Here is a 27,366-nt window from a genome sequence, read left to right on the forward strand (position 1 = left end):
CGCGAAAACGGCGAATATCCCTGTACGAGTAGATCTACTGTAAGAAGTTTTTCTTGTATAGAGGTCTCGATAGAGGTCTATTATATTACTTGCACCATATGCTTGCACTGTATAATACGGTAATCTCATTAGCGCGAGCCCGGCTGAGCAAGAGACCAAAATAAAAGGCGCGTATATACTTGGCACGAGATACTTTACTTTGGAGATGTTTCAAGGCCTCGTCCAAGGCTAACAGCAGTAAGAAGTTTGTTTGCCGAGGTACTGTATTTACCCGTCCTACCAGGTCAAATGGAGCCGTCGAAATCCGAGACAAAAGCAGAGCAGCCTAGGGAACAGTACCAGTACACGATAGGCGGTGTTCCAGTATCGTTCCCATGCAAGCCTTACCCGTCACAGATGGCTATGATGGCTAAGGTGAAGGATTAATTAACAACTCCATTTAATACCACGTGTGTGCGTGTATGTACTTGTACACTACTGGGATAGCAACGTGCGACATATGCCACAATGCCAGCTTGGATTTTGAGTACAGGTGTATATATTCATATTCAAATAGCTATACTATCCTGCTAGCCAATGGTACAAAAATATGCTGGCTACTGAACAATCAAGACTAAAACTTGGAAGGTATTGGGTTTTCATTTTATATAGTGTAGTGTTCTGTAAGCTTATGGGTTTTCAAGAGTTCATAATACAAGTAAGGACCTTACTTATGTTATAAACTCTTGGTTATATTTTCATGCTGTTCTGTCGCTACTATATATGCACTTATACAGAGATATTCCAGAGGCACTCCAGGGGTTTCAGGAAAAGATTTTACATAATACTTGAAGGATTAAGAAAGTAAGCCTTCAGGTTTTCAAAATAGGATTCATTATAAAAACAATATGCCAATGGGTTTGAGCAAATTAATTTAGTGTGTTATTCTGAAGAATTATTTCGGTAAAAGATCGAGACACTCTAATAAAGCAGTCAGGCAAAGTTAACCACTCTAATTACTTATAGTTGTAGTGGAAACCCATTTCATAATTCCTGTGTATGGCCCTGTATGCTGCACTGAGTTTTGTAAACCGGTTTGTTTATGTTTGAAATGTTGGATAAATTACTGTGAGACATTTGGTGCATGTGTTAGTTAAGTGAATTTCTTGAACTAACTGACTTCCCTGACTATGTTAAACAGTTGTTGGTCCCTTTTTATAATAAGTCAACTGGTAGGTTTAAATCATATTCATCTATGAAGGTTTCTATTAGAACACAAATTTGATCATTAACTAGTGACTAGGATGTAGTTTAAAGTATAGTTATTGTACACATCTGATTATTTTGCTTCTCTTAATATAGCATAGTATTTTTTTAAAATTGTTAATTTAAAAAATGAAGTAGGGATCTATGCGATAAAAAGTAGTGAAACAATAGATGAATGATAGTATTACAGCATAGCTCAGTGGAGAGTCCCAACTTTGGCACAGAATAAAATAATTGTTATAGCTAATGTGCCAAAGTAGGGACTTTCCCACTGTAATACCATCATTCATCTCTTGTTTCATTACTACTTCATTTTTTAATTGACATTTTTAAAAAAATACTAGTTTGTTTAGTTTTTGTTGTAACACAGCTACACTTGTGATTGTTCTATTAGAATATCATCATACATGCATGACTGTTGTATTAGAATATCAAGTCAGACAAGGGGTGTGCAGCTAGCTACACCAATAAGATCTTGTTTTCTGTAAAGTAAAGAGCTAGATCGTGAAGAGGTGTGGTCTCTGTACTCTATCGCTATGACCTTATTTGATGGGTGTGGTCGCAAACCTATCGCAAACTAGTCTGGTGGTGACCGCCCTTTTGCATGGCGCAGCCATACTAATTGTGAAAAGGATCCCAATTGCAAAGTTGCAGATATCTAGCTTGTATATATACCTCTTATTGGGGCGAGCCTGAGCGAGCCCCACACTAGCGAGTCGCCCACGTAAATTCGTGTCATCAACCATGCGCAAACAATTACAAAATAAATCGGAAAACTTACCGAATTAATGCCCACTATACTCCATGTCACGGTACAGTAAACGGCGAAGATTACAGCACTTCCATATATGCTCGTGTCATCGACCATGTAACGGAAAATAAACGGCGTAGATTACAGCACTTCCATATATGCTCGTGTCATCGATCATGTCACGGAAAAATAAACGGCGTAGACTACGGCACTTCCATATATGCTCGTGTCATCGACCATGTCACGGAAAAATAAGCGGCGTAGATTACAGCACTGCTCATCTCGTCTACCACGTCGCGGCACGTGTTGTCGTCCATGAAATAAACTTGGTTGTCCATGATGGACAGGGAAGAGCGTCTTAGAGAAGAGAGCAGTAGGAAGAGATCGAGAAACTTCACAGGTAGCAGAAGAAAGACGAAGGAGAGACAGAGAATATCAGAGAAGACGTGCTCAATTTACACAAGAGTAAAGGGACACAATCATACAGCAGAGAAGGCAGAATTAGTACGTTTGTTATATATAAATTTGTAAGACTCACAAAATATTTGAGTATAATAGATTAGTAATTGCTGTTCATAAAATATTAAACTGAATCCTATACAACTGATAAAAAAATAGAACTGATTATGGTATAAATTCACTACCACATTCTTGCAGATGGTTTATATGTGCATATCATACTAACAACTATTGTGACTCATTTTCATGATGTGTTTATATTGATAGTGCTTCAAATGTTGGTGTAGTAGCAAATACTGATGTGAATATGGACCAATCACAACATGTCCAACGTCATGTGCCAGTTGACATTAGTGACCCTGCAGTCATTGCCAATATTACAGAATTTCATGCTGAATTGACACTGTTCAATATGTCTTGAAAAATTCCCAAGCATTTCAATAATTGACATAAGTACCCCTGTAGGCGTTGTCACAATGATAGCCATGTCCCAAAGCTATTTTCTGCTGCTAATAATATGGATCCTGGTCCAGAACTTATTATAAGTTATGTTCCTCATACACATGATGTCTAATAACCATTTAACACTTCCTTTTGTAGGGATTGTCAAAAGTAGAAAAAATGTTAATTTCACCAGTTATATGTGTGCGACGATCAAAGATACTGACTGCCTTGCAGTGGTTGATAGCAAATAATGTATACTTCAGTAATATTACAATCAATCATGATAATATATCAGCTTTACCTGAAAATGATCATCTTACAAATGTACCTACAGTATCCATGCCATCTGACCTACACATGTAAAGCAACCTGATTCACCTACAAACATAACAGAAGATCACAACAACCCAGATATACGTATGTAGAATTTTTGTTCCAACGATTCCTCAGACCATGACCGAGGTGCAAAATATCAGACATTCATTGCAATCAACTACAGTAACATGACCAGCCAGAGGAGAAAATCCCTTAAATGAATTCCAATGTGAACGGTACATTACCTGTGCTTTTCCTGTCCTTTTTCCTACTGGTGCTCAAACCACATTTCAACCCCATACTTTTATATAATGTGCATATCTTCCATTAGCATGAATGGCTAGATAATAAGACCAACATTCAATTATGACCTATACTAATATAAAACACTCATTCCCTTCAGGCTCGCCCCACGATGCTGCTAGCATCTGCCTAGTAGTAGCGCCAGGATGAAGTGCTTCTGAAATCCAGCTCTGCAATAATTCTGTGGCATCTAAGTATGCTGCTGAAGGAAAGTGTTGATACAGAAAATTAATGCCTTGATATGGTTTCATTGGATGAAGAAGACAAGCAGCCTAATTGAAGATAAAAGAAAAGACAAGGTGCAGAGGGCCTACATTCGTCAGTACCCCAAAAGGCACATTTCACTGGTGAGCTTGTTATTGTGGCGTAAAATGGTGGCCATGCGCTGCTTCATTTAGGCTCTAGCCTTGCAGTCAGTCAGGCAGTGAGACTAAAATTCTTGTTCGACGTCACTTCAACCTGAGAGGTGCCTTTTGGCATACCGCAGTATGTGCAATTTCTTCATGGACTTACCAGTGTCCTCCTTTGTGTCCCATTCATCTTTGCTGACAGCGAAATGTGTCGATTTGGCGGTAGTATGTGATGGCTTCCCTTCCTAACAGAAATTGTCCGTATTTTTCATAGTGGCTATTTTGATTGCAGAGGTGCTTTTCAAACAGTTTTTGATTTGTACTGCTGTGTAACAGGTTGAACATAGCTGACAACGAAGCGTAATGAATACTTTACTTTTCAAACGATATTGATATAGCTGGGGCACACAGCACCATTTCAGATGCGGTATGCGTGGGTTCACCAGTCATAGTACAAACAAATACACACACAAAAAATTGGAATTTTCAACTAGAGTAGGGACCATAGCAATCGATAAAAAGTACTGAAACAAGCTGGAGTAGTGTACGATATTAAATCACAGTAAAACAATAAGAAGTGTTATATCCCTACTGTGAGCACAGTAGGGATATAACACTTCTTATTGTTTTACTGTGATTTAATATCGTACACTACTCCAGCTGTTTCAGTACTTTTTATCAATGTGCTATGATCTCTACTCTAGTGAAAATTCCAAAATTTTTAACTAGTACTATTCCGTAAAGGTGATTTTCGTTGCGTAAGATGTCTTTAGGATGATTTTCAAAGGTGGAATTTTGGGGGCATGCGAAATTTTCAGGCCAATCCCTACTTAATTGGTACTACCATACTGTTTGATAGGTGCTGGAATATGTGCAATAGCCTGCATACACTTGACATGTTATCACTCCATAGATTGTGAGGGCACTGGAGAACAAGGAGAATGCTCTGCTGGAGAGCCCTACTGGTAGTGGGAAGAGTCTTGCCTTATTGTGTGCCTCCCTTGCCTGGCAGAAGCAGATGCATGGTATGTGGTAACCATCATCATGTAGTGTGTATAGTACTGCTATACCAGCTTGTAGTGTTGTGTGTTATATTGGACAGTTTCATCTGTGAATTTTGCATACATTTACTATTCCCTTGATTGTTTATATATTCACCTTAACATTATTTAGCTTCTGCTCGAAGTGATTGTCTTGCAGTTTCTTAAGAGCAGTCATGTACATGAGAGAGAGAGAGATGTCTTATTTTGTTAACAATATACAACATAATTACAGGGGTCTAGACTCAGGGGTACCATGCACTGGGGTGGACAGTACAGGAGCCCGGGCAAGACTTACACTAATATATTACAATATAATTATAGCTTGCAGTAAAGTTCAGTTTAGACGAACCGATAGATCCCAGTCCGGGGAGGCTCTAGAATTTTAAAAAAAAAATCCTGTATGAGCAGGAGACAGCAGTGGGAGCAGCCTGCTCAAACAGGGATCTTACAGTCTTCTTTACCACTTCGCAAGCATTGGCCACTTGAGAATTGTGTGTATCATAACACCTACATGGTGATACAAAGTAAATGATGTGTTGTTTTTCTCACTAAGGGGGCTAACACTAGGTTTAATACCAACTAATCATCAAGGTGTACGTTGTTGTTGTTTTTTATTTGCAGAAAAGATCTTTGCTGAAAAATCTAAAGCCTTTGCAGAGTTCCAAGGTGTGTATGGGAAGTGCTACTTGTTACACACTAGCTGTGTGTGTATACAATGTTACAATTGCTGTGGTGTAATTCACTGTATTTGAAATTCTTATCCATGATAAGAGGCAAAATAGTTTAATTCTGACAACCAGTGAACTTACCAGTTACCACAAACAGCTAGTTATAATAATTTATGTCAACTAGTTTTGTGTCATTGTTTTCCATCCACAATTGTAAAGGTATTGTGAACTATCACTGTTCTATTGTGTGTAGAATTAGCAGCTTCTCAGCAGAGTAATCCAAAGCTGTGTCAATGTCAGTGTCACCTGAACATGACAAACACCCCAAGTGTCCCCCTTACTGTTGACAGTGGTTACAGCAGCAGCCTTAGTATCAACATGTTGGCTACACCTTGCAGTAGCACTGTAACTGCTCCTAGCAACATCCTAACCACACCTAGTAACAGTGTAGTGACCTCAGAGGGTACTCCTAGTAACCAGAAGGAGTTGTCAGTCCCTCCTGATCAAGGTGGCAGTATTGTGGAGTGTTGTGAACATGTTACCACTGACCACTGCTGTAAAGCTGCTGTCTCTGAGGAGAAACCAGCTGTGAAGTGTGAGGGTGAATCAGAGCAACAACAACAGCAGTCTATTGCTGCTTCCACAAGTGTCATCAAAAATGATGAGGATGATGATTTTGAGAAACCTAAGAAGAAACTCCGCTCTACTGGTGTAAGTTAACTTCATTAGATGTGTGTGTGTGTGTGTGTGTGTGTGTGTGTGTGTGTGTGTGTGTGTGTGTGTGTGTGTGTGTGTGTGTGTGTGTGTGTGTGTGTGTGTGTGTGTGTGTGTGTGTGTGTGTGTGTGTGTGTGTGTGTGTGTGTGTGTGTGTGTGTGTGTGTGTGTGTGTGTACTGTGTGAGTGTACTGTGTGAGTGTACTGTGTGAGTGTACTGTGTGAGTAAAAAGTTACAAAATACTATCATACTCACTTCTCTAATAAAGCAGTCCCTGACTTGTTAAAACAGAGACACCAACTAGTAGCAGTCACTGATTGGTAAGAACAACTCTAAAGAGATAAGTCATTGACTTGTAAAACACTCTAATAGAGCAGTCACAAGTTAGTGACTGTAAGACTCTCTAATAGGGGAGTCACTAAAACTTGTATCAATCACTGATTAGTAAAACACTCTAATAGAGCAGTCACTTGATTAATATAAGCAAAAGTTCATATGAACTTTTGGTATAAGCACTCCAAAAGAGTGGGCATTATGTAATAATTATATGTGATAAATCCTGTTAGAGAAAGAAGAAAGCTATAGTTTATGATGATGATGACAGTGTTGAGGATAAGACTCATGATCAATCAGCTTGTACAACGCAGCAGGAGACTGACTCTAGTGGTCGCCCCTTGTGGAAGATGACACTGGTCAATCAAGGAGGACAGTATGTTGTCACACATAACACATTTCACTATATTTTGTACAATATACTTTATTGTGCAAAACTTCTTTTTATATACTTGTGTTTGTTAGGAATTTTAAGTGGCCATGTGTTGTGTAAGTATCTACCCATCACTGATTTTGTAACAACAATAGTTAGTACATGTCTCCAGTGGAATAGCATACACTCCTGTGTGTACACAACATAACATACACACTCTGGTTGCATGTATAGCAAATTGCTCTTTCTAGGGACAGCACAGTACACTCTCCTGGTCCCATGAATGTCTTACTTGACATCAACAGCAGCACCTGTAGGACAACAACAACAACGAAGGTGAAGGTGGATACAGCTTGTACTCAGTGTACATGTGGTGCCTTGCAAGCTAAGCAAGAGAAGCTGCTGCTGGCTGCAGAGAAGAAGTATGTTATAACACACACACACACACATACACACACACACACACACACACACACACACACACACACACACACACACACACACACACACACACACACACACACACACACATTACACAAGGGTTAAAAGTTTATCTTCTATTTTAATATTGTACTGACAGGTACTATAATTGTATGTGATCAGGATTTGTACTTGTCAAGAAAAGCATGAGTATACTAATTTTATCTGCAAATGTGCAGCCACATATGATTTGCATTTGTTTAAAGATGTACCAGACTTGGAACTCTTACATTTTACATGCTAGCTGCAAATATCTTTTAGTTCTGTGTTTAAAATTGTTATGCGTTTGATCAGAAACTGTTTGTTAATATGCAGCATGCAATACAATTAAATTAGCGCTTCATAGATCAGGGTACTCTGATGGAGCAATCATGTCTTTTATCTTTGCATGCTAAGTCTATTGTTATCATTGTTGAGGTACACATGGGAATGGGTACATAGTTGCCCTCTAACTGGCATGTAGATATTGTATAGTGTCTTACAGTGTGTGTGCTGTGATTGGTATAGGCTAGAGTTCACTTACTTTACTATGAGCTCTTGGTTATAGGGTTCCTGTCATTTTCTTCGGTACCAGAACACACAAACAGATAGCACAGATCACCCACGAGCTCAAGAAAACTGCTTATGCTAAGACACCGTAAGCTCATCTGAATACAAACTCATGTAGTATATATACAATGGTGTACAGCTACTAGATCTGACCCTTTTTAGTTGTATACTCTAGTTATTAGAGTAATTGAACAAGAGCTCTGTGAACAGGCTTCAATTATCCAACAGTTCATCTGAACACTTTTGTCATTGCCATAATCGTGTGGTGTATATGTGATATGTTCATGATCTATTTATTGCCCATCACTGTTAGGATGAGTATACTGGCTAGCAGAGAGCACACCTGTGTACACCCTTACGTCTCATTGAGCAAGAACAAGAATGAAGACTGTCAGAAGATGGTTGATCCACTTCGGGTATGTGTAATGGGGTTGGTTGATATCTCAGCTGATATTTGAACTACTCTAATAGAGCATACACCTGCTATTTGTGAGTGGGCGTCACCACTTTGTTACTTGAGTGTTATAGTGTAATACAGAAGGCAGAGCCTGTATGAGGTGTTTACAGGTGCCAAGGTGCCTAATAAGGCTAACACTCAATGGCATGTACCTGTTTGTGTGAAATATGCCTTTAGTTGCATCATCCATGGTCAGCTTGAGATTTAGTGTTAGCATTGTTTTCAATACAAGTGCAAATTGGTTAGCTGGACTATGCTAGATATCTTAAGCAGGTCTCACTGTTACTGTATTACTACTATACATGTTGTTATAGGGTCACCAGTGTTCCTACTACCATAGTGTCAGTCGGTATAGCACTCAAGCTAGCATTAAGGCTTGTGGATTGGACACAGCTTGGGACATTGAGGATTTAGTAGAACTGGGAAAGAAGCGCTTTGTAAGTGTGTGGTGTCTGTCTGTCTGTCTGTGTGCACACACATGTGGAAGTGCATTTGTGTGCATGTGTGTGTCCATCAACATCAGTAGTATTCCAATGGCTAGATCCCATGTACAATTCCCAGCTGTACCCAGTGATTGCTATTGGCTTTTCCTTGAGCAAGATGAGTAGATTTACCCACAGTCTAGCAATCTACTTTTCACACCATCACTGTCACCAACTAACAAGATGAAGTTACAGCAAAAATACCATTTTCTGAGGCTCAGCTCAACTGAACATACTAAGAGGCTATTGCTTGCTCTGACTCTTGATTACTGGGCAGGGGCATAGTGGCAACCTAATGTATCACAAGATATCCCACAATCTCAAGGAATTGTTCTAATATTCACACTACACACACTACATAGCATACCTGTTAATAACACTCTAATGCATTCCCATTGTGTGTGTGTGTGGGGGGGGGGGGGGGGAGGAGAGCATATAGTCAATGGGTGGCACTTCTCATGCTACTCAGTCTATAACACCCTTAGGGGATACCAACTGACATTTCCCAAAATGTGCCCTGTAAGCAGATTACTAGCAAAGTGATGACTTTCATTGTCCTTTGTACACCTATAAACAACTTGAGATATACCTGAGCACATGTGATAAAACTGACAATGGAGGAATATGAAATTGGATATAAGGACAATGTTGAGATATAAAGGTCACGATGACTCGTGGCTTACGCTTAGTAGTAACAGGTGTCATTGAGTATATATATAGAACATGATGTATATTCTCCTCAGGCATGTCCTTACTTCATAACTCGTGGACTGAAGGATGAAGCTATGATAGTGTTCTGCCCCTACAACTACCTTGTGGACCCAATGGTCACTGCTTATGTGAGTTGTTGTGTTGTCCTTCAGTAATGTAAGTGTAGGGCTGGGGATAGTAAAATTTTCCATGTTGAAAGGTTTAGTAAGGCACTGTTCATGATAGTATCACAATAAATAAATTTCAAAAAGAGAGACACATTCCTAGTGACCATGATTCTATAGGCTGATTCTATTTTCCCAAGATTGTTTTTAGTTTTTATGCAATCTCATGTCTGCTTGTTTTACATTATTATTGCTGTCTGATAATCATGTATTCTATCCCATATGTTACACTATCCTTACATTGTACATGGTATGATAACCATCTGTACACACACACACACACAGTTGGACCTACACTTAGAGAATCAGGTAGTGATACTGGATGAGGGCCATAATGTGGAGGACACTGCCAGAGACGGAGCCAGTTACACTGTTACCATGTTGCAGTTGCAGCAAGTTGTGGACGAAGTGCAGGAGATATGTTAGTGTGTGTGTGTGGTTTGTGTGCGCATGTGCATGCGTGTATGTGTATGTGTGCAGGGTGTGCGCACGAATGTATACACACATGGAATACTATATTACTCCCTTATAGTGTCATCATCCATGGTGGACTATGACTTGGTAGAGAGCTACAAGGCAATAATGTTGGTGGTAAGCATGTGTGTGTGTTAGTGTGTTACATGGACTATACAATCTTACAACAGCATTTCCACGATTGATTCTAGCTATGCTTAGGAATTAAGTTATGTTTATCTTTGTAGACATGTAATATTACTTAAACGTGTCACCTACTATAGTATGTATGAATCCTCAAAAACATTTAATAACTCATGGATGCAATTACACACGATCTTGAAATTGACTCATTTGTAGTAGATACTGCTTGACCCACTAAAAATGGTTCAAAACAAATGCCTGACACAATATTTATGGCCAATCTAAATTTTCACCATACAGTTTCCTATGGAAAGCCATAAAAGTGTAGTGTCTATTACAACCCTTTTCTGAACTTGTAGTGGAGCCAAAATCACACGTGTCTGTGGTTGACATCTTTACTGTCACCTTTAATCATCTGGTTGGCTGAGATGTTAATTCTCTTGAGGAAAAAATAATCTCCTTTCATTTTTTAGCTGTTTTTTTTAGGATCCAGCTCAACTTGTACATAGTATAGGACAAGGGTCTTTTTGTTGAACTTATCTACTCATTTACTGTACTGTTTTGCAACAATGTATCAACCTTTAGTGAAGTGCACCATTGTCCTTTATTTCTCTCACACTTGATAAACCATGTGATGGCTATAGTATTCACACCTTGCTGGAGTAGTATTGAGTATTGAAATCATGTGCATTGACAATTCATTGGTGCAACATGGTTGAGACGATCATGAATTGTACAATCTTGTATACTACAGCAACTCTAAACTTTAACATCTCGCAAATGGCATGTAAAGCTTTAAAATTGTTCAGTGCTCAAATTTTTAACAAAGTGGACCAGCTAACACATCTCTAGCAAGAAATACTGTTCTGTATAATATTGTGGTATGGTCAGAAAAGTTTGTTCTTTGCTGAACAGTCAATGCAGGTCCTTTGAAGATGTATGATTCAGAAACTGTAGACCTTATAAGTTCCCTTCATTTCAAGACATTCCACTACAGCTACACCCAGTCACTCTAATAGAACACTCTATAATCTGTGATGTGATCAGGGGTGATGAGCTAATGGTAATTGAGACAGGTATCCATTAGATCAGGAAGCCTTTCTATGTTATGTGTCTGGCCACTAAGTGTTTGTGGCTTAGGTACCCTGAATGTGATTGTGATAACTGTTCTCAAGGCGGATGTCCTTGGGTGTTTGACATTATTCATTCTGTATGGAAGCAATTTATTTTTCTCCACCCAGAGGAAATTAAATAAATATATGAGCCTCAGCTAATTATTTAACTGTAAGCTTATAACACAGTCTGGTGTTCCTCTTTACTCCATACACTACTGGAGACCATCTCTTGAAGGACTTAAGAATTTGTATGTAATGCTAAAGTAGGTTGTCTCTTTTCACTATAATCAGTTCTGATTTCTGCTATTAAGCCAGAGTGGCACCTTGTTGTCACTGAAATGGAGTGTAATAGTGTAGCTTGTATTCAGAGAGTGCTAATATGTCTGTGCCATCTTTATAATAGTGGAAATTACTGCTGCCAATCATTTCTGTGTATCAATGTACCATAACAGTCATCATATTGTGAGTGTACTTCTTGGGAGTAGGTTACTATAGTATGTTATAACTAGTTCTTGTTATGTAATGATGTAATGCCTTGTCTACGTCTACAGTGTAACAAGTACATTGACTGGATGAAGGAGAATGAGGTGCATCTGCCGCAGCATATGTATGAACAGGCGTGCAAAGTGTGGCATGGCACTGACATGCTGGAAGAGATGAAACACAAGATGGACATCAAGCCAACACTGTTTGAAGTATACAAGGTGACAAAGAGCCTGCTGGATAGAGCAGCTCATAACTACCTCACCCTTCTCTAGGTCCATCTGAAAACGCTGGTTACTTCAGTGAGAGATCCCATGTTTATGAAGTACTACTATATATACTGTGGTGTTCTAGCATACTGTCCATGTGCTGCACTTGCATTGGTAGCTCAGTGTTTCACTTGCATTGGTAGCTCAGTGTTTCACTTTCATAAAAGTGTTTTAACTCTCTAAATTCCAGGCATTTCACTTTTGTCATAGTGTGTAATGTCTGTACCAGGAATTGTCATGTACAATATGATAGCTTTACACATGTAATAGTTCATTTAGTCCTCTTGTCTGTGTAGGAGCCGGCAGGAAAGGAAGAAGTATAAAGAAGGTCTCATTCCAACCATTAGTATGTCCACACTGGCAATAGTTGAGAACTTGTTCATTGTTTTGGACTTCCTATTCAACTACACGTCGGACTACAGGTATATAATATATATGTAGTTAATTAATGTGGTATTTAGTGTGTATAGTGTGTGCATGTGTATGTGTGTGCGTTCATGCGCATGTGTGTGTGTGTGTGTGTGAGGGCTATAATGCCAGGTCAAGTCATCTGGATTATCTTGGTCATTTGATTATACTGATGGAAATGAGTTGTGCATACTCAAACTTATGTGGAGCCATTAGGTATTTGTACTGCTGTCTGTAGATGTATATGGTGGAGTTGCTTTGGTTGCCAGCAGACATGATGTGTAGCCATGCCCATTTGTCTTGTATCATTATAACATGGTTGCTACTCTTTCTATTTCTTTACGCAGGGCTATAGCTTTGGACTTACAAACACCATCATGCTGTAACTATGCTGCTTACTATCCGTGTCAAAATCAAGCTCTTCATGCACACCACTGTTTTAGTTAAACTGGGTCATTGTCCAGATTGCTTCAAGCCAACATGGTTAGTAGTACTGACGCACTGCATGTGTGTGGTATGTGGGTAGTGATACACACACGCACAGACCTTTCTTTTGAAAGAACTTTATTTCCATCCTGCAAAAAAAATGCATGAATTTAATGATAGCATTCATGCAGTGACACAGATATCTGATGGATATATTGCATTGCCGGTCCTCGGTGGTCAGTGACCACTGATGTATATGTTAATAGTTGGCTGTGGGTTTGTAAGAAATTAGTGTATTGCTCAAAGTGTTAGCTATTGCATTTTTTTAAAAATCAAGTGTGAGAAATGAACTCACACTTCTACTGTGCTTTCTGTACATATGTGCTTGTGGTTTTATGGACACCTGTGCTTGTATAGTGCTCTCACTACTGTACATGGCTGAATTAGGGTTCCACCTAGTATATCTTCAGGTATAGGTGACCTCCCTTGTTTCACTACATTTCGAAGAGCACAAATTGCTGTCAGACCTTCAGTGCTGGTCACTGTAAAGCTTTAATTGGATTATTCTTTCTACTTGTTTGTTTCACCCCAACTATCAATTACTGGAAGTGAAGTAGCCATTATGATTCATTTTAAGCCTGTTATACAGTGTTACAAATGAAAAACACTACAAGGAGTGCCTCTGCAATTAATCCAGTTACCATGCTGGAAAATACAGGCAATTTCCATTACAAATGTAGGCAAGCCATCACCCATCACATGCTCCCTAACCGTGTCTCCTACATCCACCTATGTCAGATGGTACACCATGCTTCTCCTTTAAACTTGCTAGCAAAAACTATTAACCAGAAACCAATGTTCATGGTCCCTTGGCAGTATTGGTTGAATAAAGCCCAAAAGTGTCTTCAGATTGGCCAAAAACAGTTCCAATAGAGTTGCTGCAGAATTAAAAGTATATATATATATATATATTAACAGAATTTTCTGACTGACTTTACTGACTGATGCCTTCAGACAAAATAACGGTAAGGCTACAGGCATGATTTTTTCACTGTTTGACTGCTTCAGCCTGACGGGTACCTTTTGGCATACCACAGTCAGAGTTGGGGTCGTTACTCTAAAAATGTAACTGGTTACATATTACTTACTGAATGAGGGCTGTAACTAGTAATAATATTACATATTACATTTGTTCGTTACAAACTATAAAGTAAGTCCAACCTTTAGCACAAGCTACCAGCCTACAACTACAAGTGACATGCGCAAGACACATGTTTCTCTGGTGTAGTTCAGCCACAAATGCATACTTTGTTGTTGTATCTTGGCCTCAAGGGCACTCCCCCATACACTATCATTCTTTGTCCATGCCTATAATGCTAGCTATCTCCAGTCTTGTCTGGACCCAAAATACAATCAATTAAGTGCCTGGATACAATGCGCCTTAAAAGGAAGTAACCCATTATATTCGTTACAATTTCTGGATGTAATATCCGTTACATATTGCTGGCTATTTTATTACTAACAAGTTATATTACTCGTTACTGTAAAAGTAATATTATTACATAATGCAACACATTTGTAACACATTACCCCCAACTCTGACCACAGTACATACAATGCATCATTCTGTGAATGCTATCCCACTAGGGACCTGTGAGAAGGCTTCAAGCCTGTGAATACAGGGAGTCAATCATGCAGCTGAAATATGGACTTACTTTGTGTCCCATTTCTTCTTGAACAAAGTGTATTCTTTGAAAAACATGTGTGACTAGGCTTATGAGATTGAACGTTGTAAGTGCTTTAGTGAGGCTTTAATTTGAAGTAAAAAGATTACCAATTGAATGTTCTATTAGAGTAGTGACCACTCTATTAGAGTATCTTGATCTTGACACAAAAATTGAAGTTTCCTCATAGTCACAGTACAGTTTAAACATTTCAAATGCATATATGACTCTTCACTTTGCTTATTGGCTTTCTGTACTTGTTAATAATTTTGGTGTTAGTATTGTACTACAAATCCAAGGGGGGGAAGAGGGGCACAGCCTCCTTTGGCCCTCCCTCAGATCCGTTTATGCTATCTGACCACAGAATGTCATGTATGACAGTGCAGCAGAAAAGGCTCTAGAGAGTTGAAATGACTGAGTGTTGCACAGATCTCTAGTGTGGTCATAACTATATGGCATATATCCTATATTCTTTCACACCTATATGTTGCCTTCTTGTATACTTTGTACATACTAGTGGATTAGTTTACCATCATTTCCTGTACCTATTGAATACACATAATTCATTAGTATATAACAGGCTTCCTCTGCCGCCACATATGATGGGATAGAACATGCTAAGGTGGCAGTCAAGACACACAACAGTGTTTAGATATTGATAAACACTTTACATAATTACACAGCTGGCTGTTCTACATTATCTAAAATGTATTGTCATTGACAGTAGACACCAAAACCTGCTACTGTCAGCAAAGGCTTCATGCTGATTGGCTGTATTTGTTTTACATACGTTGGCCATACAGCCTGTTATGGGATCAACACATCTGTGAGCTGTCAGTCAAAGTAGTAAACAGTGACAATATTATTGTTAGTATATTACATTAAGATGTATATCATATATCTGCGAAACTCTCTCTTGCACGTGGCGTTGGCACCCGAACTTGCCATGAAAGTGTCTATGATAGAATTTAAACTAACTCTGAGGCCATGTGTATCTCAGGGAAAACTTCCTCAAATTATGAACTTGATAGTGCTCATATGTCAAGAATGTTGCAGCTATGAAGACTAGCAGAGAGAAGTGTGATGGAGTACCAACCTGTTGTTTTTTGAGGAGCAGATGTTGTTGACGTATTTTTTGACAAGCCACTAGTATCAATAGTTGTAATAATCCTTGTAGTACAGTTTAAACTGTTGTAGCCTACATACTACCTTGTTGTCATACTCCAGCCTTTATTCTTCACCTAGTAGTAACAGCTGATTGAGCTACTAGTCAATTTCTCTCGGTACAATTGTCTCTCCCAGTTCAGCTTCTTGTACCTGAGCCTTCCCTGTAGTATTATAATGCCAGTAGCACTCTTCTTGCCTTGTAGCAGTTTACTACATGAGCTTACAAGAATAATTATAATGTTTAACATTCTTATCCTTTGGTCAACAATATAAAGATGGTTTTATCTGTCTGTGTGTCTGTCTTGCTTAACTGGTAGCATATAGTGCAGTAGTGACTATAATTGTCCCCCAATTATTACTAAATGGAGCGTGGAGATGTAAACAAACAATGTAGAGATGCCTAGCTAGTTGACAAATGATCAACCATCAACTCTCCCATTAAGTGATTCACACAGTATTCTAGTAAGAGTTATATAATCAGTGTTGGTGTTGTGGCTACAGTGTTTTACCAAATGTGATTTCAGCATGACCGATGTGTAATCCTATATGCATACTACCACTAGTCATAGTGTATTCATTAACTCGCATATTTACAAAGTTGGAAATCTCTAGTGTTTGTTGACCAGGGGCCAGAGGCTAGATACATGCTTTTGTCATTAGAAGTACAAATTAGTAATCAAACTGACTGGTTGTTTGCTACCAAAGTCTCATGGGCTTTTGACCACCATAACTGTCTCTAGTTTCTGTATTGAGATTCTATCCATACCAATATGATATTACAGAAGGCCTGAACACACTAGCTGCTAATAATAAGCAATTTGGTTTTGATTGTTTGATTGATCTTGATGGATTTACAGGAATTGGTGATTTGCATCGATTGTTTCCGTTGCAACAAAGTCATTCAACCCTGGAATGGTTTGGCTTTGAGGTTTGCCGTTTGATGTGGTATCCATTTGTTCCTGTGTACAGTGAAGCAATGATGTTGATAGAGCTACTATGTTCTTGTGGTCACCACAATTACTTTAGGTCTATTGTTAGTGGTCAATCCCACAGTGGCTATATTCAGTTTCTATAACCTGATTCATCTATGGCCTTATGTAATGTATACTATGATATTGCCCAAGAGTTCATGAACACAAGTTCATGAACTCTTGTGTATCTGTGTCTGTGTGTGTTTGTGACCTACCATAACAGCAAGCACGAATACACACATCTACAAAGGTTGTTACTGTCTGTTTGTGTGTCATTTGTCAAATGGTACAGAAAATGCCATTCAGACTGGATGCTGGATGTAATGCCATTCAGGCTATATTCATGCATGCATACACACAGTTTGTTTTTTGCAGGGTAGCTTTGATGAAGACCACGGCATTCAAGTATGAACCGGTAATGGTAGCATTTCGTGTTGATGGTGGATGAGTAACCTTGCTACCATTTTATGTAGGAGCTGGATGGTGGCTGGAACAGGAGGCAAAGAAGAAGAGGTGGGTGGCTATAAGGAGTATCTATAGACTGATATTGTCTTGCACTGACTTTTAGCACCTGAGTAATGCACAGGTGTCCCAGTGCTGGTTCACTGGGTAGGCGTGACCATGCTAACCAAAGGCTTTGCTTTGTGTGTGTGTGTATGTGTCTGTGTGTAGAGTACATACTCTAACATTACTACATGCAGGAACTCTTCAGAAAGTGTGGACAATTTCCCTGAACTTTTGGTGCCTCAATCCAGCCGTGGTAAGCCTTACTTAGCCTGTCAGGGCACCAACCAATTATTCTCAAAACTGTATACATGGAGTAGATGTCACATCATATCTGGGCCAGTAGGAAACCCTACACCATGTGGGACTGATGATAAGGGATCCAATTTCCTTGCATTTTTATGTGCCACTGCAGCAGGCCATTCAGTGCATTGATAGTTTTAGTATCTGTATAGTGTTGTATACATTGTGTCCTGAGTACACATGAGAACTGGGATCATATTTTGTTTCAACATTGTCTTCGGAATAGCCCACCACATTTTTGTCATTGCTAGGCCGGCCATAGCCCATCATCACTTGCTAATAATAGTAATTTTTTGTAACAATTATGTGATATTATTTTATTGTAATTTGAATGGTTTAAAGTTCTATAATCAGAGTAGTGTGACTGTTTTGTAAACAGCATATGGTGAATAGCTAGTTACCATCAGCAAGTCTTCCTATTAATTATGCATGCCACATTTCCTTGTACCTTTTGTTTACCTGTGAACTGGAAAGGAAATCATCCACTTTGTTTCAGCTGCCTTCCCAAGCTTGTCAAGAGTCCTAAAGTTGAAGGATATCAGCTTACCTTGACAATACCCTGGTTATGTTTATGGACTGGTCTGTTAAGTGGGTTGTAGTTTGAGTAGATTATTGTAACACATGGTTTGACGATTTGCTAATCGTTGTTCCCAGGCGTTCTCGGGATTCAGTAGCACTCGTTGTGTCATCCTGACCTCTGGTACTTTGTCACCCATGCTGTCCTTCTCGTCAGAGCTTGGCACCAAATTTCCTATCCAGCTGGAGGCAAATCATGTAATACATAGCTCCCAGGTGAGTGGTACCTTAGGACCTTAATGCAATCACTGTTGATAACAATAATCTAATATTATTGTATGGGATATAAGATAGTAATAATTATCATCCATAGGTTTGGATAGGCACGCTGTCAGCTGGGCCAAATGGAAGACAGCTGTGTGCCAGCTATCAAAATACAGAGGTAGGTAGGGTAACTCTATCTTGTACAAGCTCAACAATGATTGAATTTGCCCATGTCATTTTGGTTGCCTCAGCAACCGCATGCTCATCATGATCAGTGATGTAATATTAGTTGTTATTATGGCTTCTCTATTTTGACTAATCATGTTCTCTTTTTGTATGCTAATATCCCTCCAGGCTTTTGGAGAGCTTTTGACATAATTGTACTTATATACTAGTGGGTGTAGTATGTGTGTATGTTGGTCTCTCTTTTAGTCATTTGAGTTTCAGGATGAACTGGGCCATCTGATTCTTAACATATGCAAGGTGATTAAATTAACAATATGACAGAGTTCACACTCTAATTGTATCTGTTGATCCTTCAGACAATTCCTTATGGGGTGCTGTGTTTTTTCACGTCATACAAAATGCTAGAGAAACTGAGCAACCGCTGGAAGGTGAAATTTAATTTTATAGAGTATGCCAGCTAATCAGAAATAGTATAATAAATATTAGCACTCTCAAAGGAAGTGACCAACGTTGAAGTTGTGTCCCCACTTGCAATTATGTGACAAAACAGGGCATTAAATTGTCACTTAATTGTGGATAATTGACCCAACTAACTTCCTGGTTGTGCTATGAAAGGTGGTCCATGTTTAGTGGGGAAATTTATGGGCTGGTGTGGATATGTTGAGACTGAGGTAATTCAACTTGAGGACAACTTTTTGTTCAGTGTTTGAGTACGGTCACACCCTTAAGCCTGCCCAATGCTTCTGCTTCCACCTGCCTTGTCTGTACTTTGTTAGCAATTGTAATTGATTGTCTGAACCTTTGAAATGTTCTGTTTTATTTTGCAAATATCAGTTTAGCAACTTTGGTGTTAACAAGCCATTGAAAACTAATTTAACTATTCAATGGTAAATGACTTTCTGTGTTATAAGGGCACAATTTATTTACTGATGAATGACTATTTTTTGACCCATTTTATAACATCTTACCATTATGAAGGCTACTAGCACTGTCATCTTGTTCCAAAATTTCATGCAATTCTTGCTTTGTTCTTTAAAGGCTGTCGGAATATGGGATATGATATCAGAGCGAAAGGCCATCGTGTGTGAGCCGCGTGCTGGCGACAAAGCAGGTAAGAGAGGCAGGAACACTGTACATCCCATTACAACTGATGCTGCTGCTGCTGCTGTGTTGTTATGTATAAATGTACCATATTGTTTGTAACAATTGTATAATAAAAATTATAATGATATATGTTTAGTGCTAAACTGGAGAAGTGTGTAGCTGTGATGTCCTGATACACAGGGCAAAGAATTATTTCCTGTCAAATAGTAAACCATGTCTTAAATGTTAAGTGGGTTAACTTCAAGTGGACAAGTACCAGATGTTTGGTAATGAAATATCCATTGAATGGGTACCCATTCAAGTACATGTAACAGCTCTGAAGAAAAAAAAAAAGAAAATTGGATGTTAGTTCAATATGGACTTCAGTGCCATCCAAACCCCTACATTTGCTGGCTTCACTTTGTGTCACAGCTGAAGTGCTGATGGGAATGCTTTACAAAGATAACAAACTGATAATTATCTGTAAAACATCAGTAATTAAGTTGAGGTCACATCAACACATTGATTGTGCCCACTATGGAAGTTGTTTAGACCATTGTACTCTGAGAGTTTCCGTGCAGATGTTCTGTGTTGGATATGCTGAGAGCTAGAAAATTAGCCAGAGCCATAATTGACCTGTCATCTGTTATTTTATTAAATTGTGTTGCTGTATACATACACACCTTACTGCTTATTGGCTGGAGAAAGTTTATTCCATTTGGACTTGATTATATTCCATAGCCTAACTTGTGTATACATGACGCAGATGTTTGCAATTATTGTTTTATTGCGTTGTGGCTGGTTGAAGCATGTATTACTAGAATGTGTGTTGATTGTTTGGACAGGCCACTCATTTATCACACTAACGGGTTGTGCATTTTTGACTTATTGTGTTGCAGATTTTGAGCGATCCATGATGACATTCTACGAAGCAGTTAGTCAAGGCCATCACTGTTATTCCAATGGTATGGGAGGGATCCATGTGTTTATAGCATCGCTACATGTGTTATTGCTTGATGTAGACTTTCTGACTGTAGTACCTTATCTGTATGATGTATTCTGTATCATAACATATTATATGTAAGCTTCTTGTATGTGCTCTATAGGGAATGGTGACGGCAGGCATGGCATTGATGGGGCACTGTTTCTTGCTGTATGCCGAGGCAAGGTCAGCGAGGGGCTTGACTTTATTGACAACAATGCCAGAGCTGTAATCACAGTGAGTTTAATGGCTTACCTGCTTCCTTCAAGTAGTAATTTACATGATACATTCTTCTCAAGGTTGGAATTCCTTATCCATATGTGAAGGATAAACAGGTATTGTCATTTTGTGCATGATAACTTGTGTGTGTACCCATTTTAGGTGGAGTTGAAGAGAGAGTATAATAATAACAATTGTGCAAGGAAGGGCTTGTTGAATGGTGGAGAGTGGTATGAGATTCAAGCCTACCGTGCCTTAAACCAGGCACTTGGCAGGTGTATCCGTCACAAGTAAGACAGCATGATCCCCAACAATGTATTTGTCTCTATTATAGGAAGGATTGGGGTGCACTTGTGCTAGTGGATGAGAGATTTTCAAAATCAGACAGATACACTAGAGGTTACCCTCTCAACCAACTGTTTTTATATAGCCATTGAAATCAAATTTCATTGCTTGTTTTTAGGGTTATCCAAGTGGGTACGACAGGGGATCAAGCATCACACAGATTTTTCTGCAGCTCAAATGTCACTCAAGTTCTTTGCTAATAGCAGACTGGACCCACCGTCCACACCACAGTCCACTCTTTCTGAGAGCAAGCTGGGGCCACAGTCCACTCCTTTTATGGGTTCTCCCTACTTCAAGTATGTCTACAGTATTGTGATATACGTACCTGTGTCTGTTGAGTTGTTGCATTTTTGTAGTACATCTAACAGTGTGACAGCACCTGATGCTTCTGCTAACCTTCTCCAAAGTCCACCCACACCTGGCCATCAACCAGCAGCTGATAAAGCATGCATGCCTGGCACTACACCAGTCAGGATGGAAGCTATTGCTTCTCCTGTGCTGTCACCACAGACTCTGCAAGTCTTGGATCCAAAACTGACGGGATTGGTGAAAGAACAGCTGAAAATGGCTTGTATGAGACTATTCAACACCAATCAGTCTCCAGTTACTACCAGCACACCAGCTATCCCTCCCACAGTTGAACCAGTTGCAGCAGTAACTGAGCTACCAACTGTGTCCCCACCAGTAGATAATGAATTGACTATGATCATTCCAGCTAGTCCTCCTATGCTAGCAGCACCACAGGAATCATCTCGTACTCCATCCCTTGAAGGATCCCCTCCACTAATTGGGTCACCTTGTAAACAGCCACTGACTAGCAACACACATGATCATGACACTACTGACTGCAGCTGTGAAGGAAAAGGTCCACTGAGCAGTTTGATTGTTACTCCATCCTGTCACGCAGCTGAAACTGTAGATCTGACGGCTGACATAAAAGAATTGCAACATGATACTGTTGAGTCATCATCACCTAGAAGTATTGTGTTGCCATCTAACTCGACTCCCTGCAGTAACAAGCTTGATCCAGTGACTACTGTGGATGAGGTTATGCCAGTAAGAAGTCGCCTGTCACGAAAAAGAAAGGCTAAGCAGCAGTCGACAAATGTCAGGCTTACTGCCAAACGCCAGCATGGAAAACAACAGGTGTGTATAAGAGAGAGGAATTAATCATTAGAAAGCTTTGACGGTTGGCTAAACACTGGCTTCATCAGTTGTTTATATGCTATTACCAATCAACATTCCTCGTTGAAAGAAAAATAAATCCATTATGGGAGATAAAATCAGTACAAGTACTGAAACCTGGCATTGGGAAGAGATTGTAGCATTTCTTTTGATCCTGTTTTCTTATACGTTAATCGTGTTTATCAAGTGAGCCTTTGAAGAATTAGCTTTGAAGGGTTGCTCCACTGTTTTCATGTCCTTAGCATCTATTACAATATCAAAGACTGTTTGTATATTTTTCTGGCTTTATTCCTGACTGGGTAATTGATCAATGACCCGGAATCAAATGCTTAAAATTCCTTTCTCCATTTTCACTACTGTTCTAGCTAGATAATTTTCCAAGTGATGATCTAAAGTAAAAGAAAAAAATTTTTTTAAGCTATTATCTATGGTACCCATTTGCGTTACCATGGAGCTGTGTAAACTATGCATGTTAATTTAATTGATAAACCATTGTGTACATGATATATTCTGTGGCTAGGAAAGTGTGATGATGAAAGAGTACAGTGCCAACTGTTCTGGTTGTGGTATTGAGATGGCAAAACTCAGAGCTGCCAATGAAAAGGAATTCAGTGGTGCAAACTTGATTCCACAGTTGCAGCACCATGTTACCGATGGCAACGAGTCTCTGTTAATTGATTGGCTGAATAATTCTGGTGTTGCTGCTCAAAGAAGGGGCAATCATCTAGCCTTCATTGTCCCCAGTAGCCAGGTGTCTACACTGTCGCATTTGATGTTGCAGGAAAAAGGTTTCACTTGTTAGCTAACAGCCCATTCTTTGGTGATTTAATTTGTCTGCTAAATAATTATTCCCATAATATTGTAGTATATGTGTGCACCTTTGATAAGAAGTCATGTGTTCTGTTGTTGCTAGGGTTATGTAACTCCGTCTGGGACTGTGGTACTGGCTTGGTCTATCGTCCCATCAGTTGTACATGTAACAACAAAACTATCCGCTTTGTACAATTACTTGCAGCAAACAAACAAGAAGCTCTGGAGAAATATGTGGACAAGGTGACAACTAGCTTCTTTAAATCCTTTGCTGTCCAATTATTATAATGCCTTCTAATCACTGCTGTAGACCATTGTGTTGTCTGCTGGTGTTAATATTGTTACGAACAAAGACTGATGAACACGAACTGTCACTCCATTGTAGCAAGCACCCTTCACCCTGATGCCATTGTAACCTCCTGTTTCTAACACGGTTTTTGTATACATTCAATATTTCCATGGCACAATTTTGATTTTTAAAATATAAATATAGCGAAACACAATACGACTGTACATAGAGAGGATACATACAATATTGAACATTAAGATACAATTTTAAAAACAATCATTTAAAAATTCAGCAACAATGAATTTCAGTGCAAAACTTATAATATTAGTGGAACAGAGAAATGGACAGCTGTAATGATATTTACTCAAATTAACAATGTTCAATGATGCCTTGAACTGGTACAAAGTCTTCACTGGGTATGGCAGAATTCTGTACATGTGGGGAGACAGTTACAAAATGTGGCAATTGAGTTCTGTGTACTACTCCATACTGTGTGTACTGCACTGTGGCAGCTGCTGGACTGGACTGCACTGCTTGTGTTTGTGAGTTTGTTGTATGCATTGGTGGTCCATAGTGGCTCAGTGGTAAGGGTTCACTGCTACTACTGCCTGTGGTTCCTACAGGTTTTGTATAGTGAACTAATATTGGAGTGGTAGAGAGCTGTGACTGGGTGGATGGATCTTGCTGCCAAATATTCGTGTTTCCTTGAGTAACATTAGATGGATAGCTTGTCATCACTTCTCCATTTGTATGCGACTGATCTATAAAAAGAAAAAAGAAAGTTTGAAAAATGGCTTATTTTGTTTTAAATCACTCACTTGAATCAATATGTTGAGTTTCTGTGGAGTGTAGCAGAGTTGGGTAATATGCTGCATGGATGGCTGGCTGGGCTACTGCAGTCATACCTGATGTATCTCCAGTTGACATTTGAAGGTAACTGTATGCATTGTGAGGTAGACAAGTATAAGGACTAGGCAGCTCGTAAGGTGGACTGGAACTGGTTGAACTAGACCGAGACTTTACACTACTAGTACTATCCCTACAGTAACGATATTCAAAGTAACTATGTGGTTATATATAAGGCAATTTTTTAACTTACTTTCTGTATCCTACAACATCTGCTCCACGAAAACCCTTCGCAAATGGGTTGAACTCAATCTTCAACTGTGTGATCTAGACCAACCAATTGAAATTGATTATATAACAATAATTAAATCTACATAACCTATAGACCAACTATCACAACTGGTACTGCTCAAGGCAAATTCACTGACCAAATAGTTTTGTTAAGGCCAGCCCCTACACATACCAGAGTTAACTGATTAACCTTACCACATCTTAGACATAAGAGAAACCATAATTTCTCTCTACACTGCTTAGCTAGCTAAACCTTAAAATAATTCATTTTGTATGGGAAATAAGATTAAGCATTATGAATTTCCCATAACCTAACCAAGGAAAGAGAAGCCATAGCCAACACCTAAATGAAAGTGGTTAAAGAATGAATAGTTGGTTGCCCCACAAACCAAATTTCCCACCGACATTATCTCAAGGCTGCCAGGAATCCACATGAATACTGCAATATGAAGTGGCGTTAGTGGTTCAAGCTTACCTGTTGATTTTGGTAGGCAGTTACTGCTATAAACTGAGTCTCCTCAAATATGTGAGTACTAAAGGAGCTATCTCCTTGCTGGAATGTCACCGATGCCTCGTTGGTCTGAACTACGTGAACTCTCGGCTGATACTTGTGCATTGAGTTCAGTATCAACTACAATAACAAAATTATATTTATAAAGATACACACATACAAAAAATTAAAAATTGATTAAGATGGACACAATTTAAATGTACACAACAATTTAAAATCGGTGAGACCAACAAAAGGCTAACAGTTGTAAATTAAGTGACTACCGATGGCAGCAGATGTAAGCTAACAGTACTCAAAAGATAGCTGATTTATTTGCTTATATATAATCATTCCTTATGCAATGTTTGTTATCTATAGTCACTAGTAAAAACTGCATTCACATCCATTTTAAACAGAAATTGTAATTTGATTGCCATACAGTTTTGAGGTCTCTGCAAGAAAACCAAATGACCACAACAAAGTAAATATTTAGCAGTCTTTCTGGGTATTATTGAGTTGTCAATAATGGCATTATTAATCTGCAGAACTGTGTCGTTCAGTTAGTCAGTTGGGTCACGTAACAATTCCATTTGAAAACTGGAATTTGTTCACATACATACCACTCATACTATACTAAATATTTGTCTAAGTCAGACAAACACCATCTTGATGTATTGTGCCCAGTAGCCATAGCTACGATGTAAACTCTCTTTATGGCCCTAATGGCCAATTACAAGTTTTGGATTATTCACCATTAAATTGTTATGTTAGGAACGGAATACGAGATGTATACAGCCACACTAGCCCAACTCACATATCCAAGCTGATCTAGGTTATTATTTGTTAGCTTTAGCTTCTGGAAAGATATGATCTGCTTCATCCACTGTGCACCAGTGGCTGGAGAATCAGGGTGGATATACAGTCTGCCCGGCTGGGCTGGTTCTGCCTTCCCGCTGACCATCCATTCTGAATCATGGAATTTATACCTGTCAGAGACATACACATGTACCTTTGTGCTGTAACATTACATAACAAAAATGGATACAACCATACAACAGTAAATTCTTGTACAAAAGTATTAGCTATTAACCTGTTATCATCAACTGGAACTATGTCCATTACAACTATGTACTTGGCATCTGGGTCCAAACCAGAAATGCTGATTTGGATAACTGGAAACATTCTTCTGCAAAGACAAGATTATTCATGTTAAAACATGCCTCACAGTAAGTGTAGTTGCATCATCATTATAATGCATGTTATCAACTGACCGTCCAGCTTTAGTTATAATCATCTCAGTTGTGGCCTTATGAAATTTCATCCAAAGGTCTCTGTGTAGCAGTGTAACAGTACAGCCATTTGATGCTGTCACCTCTCGCTGCTTGGTGTCACCGTTACAAGAGCTTGTACCATTGCTGCTGGGGTTAACAGCAAGTCCACCTGAGCAATATCAATACAATAACATCACATTATCGCGTGCGATGATGCAGTTCAATGTAAACACTACTTTGCAACGTTTCCATCTCACTGAAGGAATTTTAATAGGGCAAAGCTAGTTGTTAAAATATCGCCATTGCTGCATGGCTGATAACGTAGCTGTGTGTATATTCTCACCTGTAGAACACTCTGAGTTGTTACTCCCTGCTGGAGACGTGCTTGCTTCATCTAATAGCTCGTCTAAAGGTGCACCACCTAAGGGAAACGGCATATTCTGTTCATTGACCGTTTCAGCGTGTAAACGTGTCTCAGCTTTGCAGCACAGATACGTACTAGCTATACACACAGATCTTCAGTGTTGTGGTTCATTACTAAAGGGATCGTCACGTACCTTGTTCTCGATCTGTATCCATCGGCATTGGTGCTAGTCTAATGTCGCCTTCCGAGTATGTTAGTTAACTAGATCGTTTTTTAAACCATCCAACAAATCCTTTATCATTTATACTCGTTCAAGCAATTCAATTAACGTAACGCGTCAGAAACAGAAATAATTGAACCCATACACGTGCAATTGTGTACGCTACTAAATGCAGATAAAAGCTCGGAACCGGTCA

The 27,366-nt window shown here is 39.1% G+C and overlaps 2 protein-coding genes across 2 annotated transcripts; one reads left to right on the plus strand and one right to left on the minus strand.

Annotated features, from left to right (window-relative positions):
* Positions 1–100: 100 nt before the first annotated feature.
* Positions 101–24,031, plus strand: LOC136244295 (Fanconi anemia group J protein homolog). Its single transcript, XM_066035846.1, has 34 exons — positions 101–237; positions 284–414; positions 4,781–4,892; positions 5,532–5,576; positions 5,832–6,289; positions 6,860–7,002; positions 7,251–7,421; positions 8,027–8,116; positions 8,342–8,444; positions 8,800–8,922; positions 9,711–9,806; positions 10,128–10,263; positions 10,375–10,433; positions 12,106–12,258; positions 12,313–12,362; positions 12,603–12,728; positions 17,378–17,417; positions 17,476–17,515; positions 17,704–17,762; positions 18,464–18,601; positions 18,699–18,767; positions 19,022–19,072; positions 19,132–19,203; positions 19,814–19,886; positions 20,758–20,823; positions 20,965–21,077; positions 21,140–21,175; positions 21,222–21,349; positions 21,394–21,458; positions 21,523–21,700; positions 21,761–22,550; positions 23,110–23,377; positions 23,503–23,642; positions 23,710–24,031. The coding sequence occupies exons 2-34, from the start codon at positions 289–291 to the stop codon at positions 23,755–23,757; spliced, it is 4,365 nt and encodes a 1,454-aa protein (XP_065891918.1). The 5' UTR covers positions 101–237; positions 284–288; the 3' UTR covers positions 23,758–24,031.
* LOC136244301 (T-box transcription factor TBX10-like) lies at positions 23,867–27,321 on the minus strand. The gene is made up of 9 exons (XM_066035854.1): positions 27,144–27,321; positions 26,930–27,007; positions 26,587–26,755; positions 26,406–26,501; positions 26,130–26,301; positions 25,301–25,456; positions 24,788–24,861; positions 24,507–24,727; positions 23,867–24,449 (listed from the first exon to the last, which is right to left on the minus strand). The coding sequence occupies exons 1-9, from the start codon at positions 27,169–27,171 to the stop codon at positions 24,058–24,060; spliced, it is 1,386 nt and encodes a 461-aa protein (XP_065891926.1). The 5' UTR covers positions 27,172–27,321; the 3' UTR covers positions 23,867–24,057.
* Between the last annotated feature and the right edge of the window lie 45 nt (positions 27,322–27,366).

Source organism: Dysidea avara, chromosome 14, assembly GCF_963678975.1.
Source record: "Dysidea avara chromosome 14, odDysAvar1.4, whole genome shotgun sequence".
NCBI lineage: Eukaryota > Metazoa > Porifera > Demospongiae > Dictyoceratida > Dysideidae > Dysidea > Dysidea avara.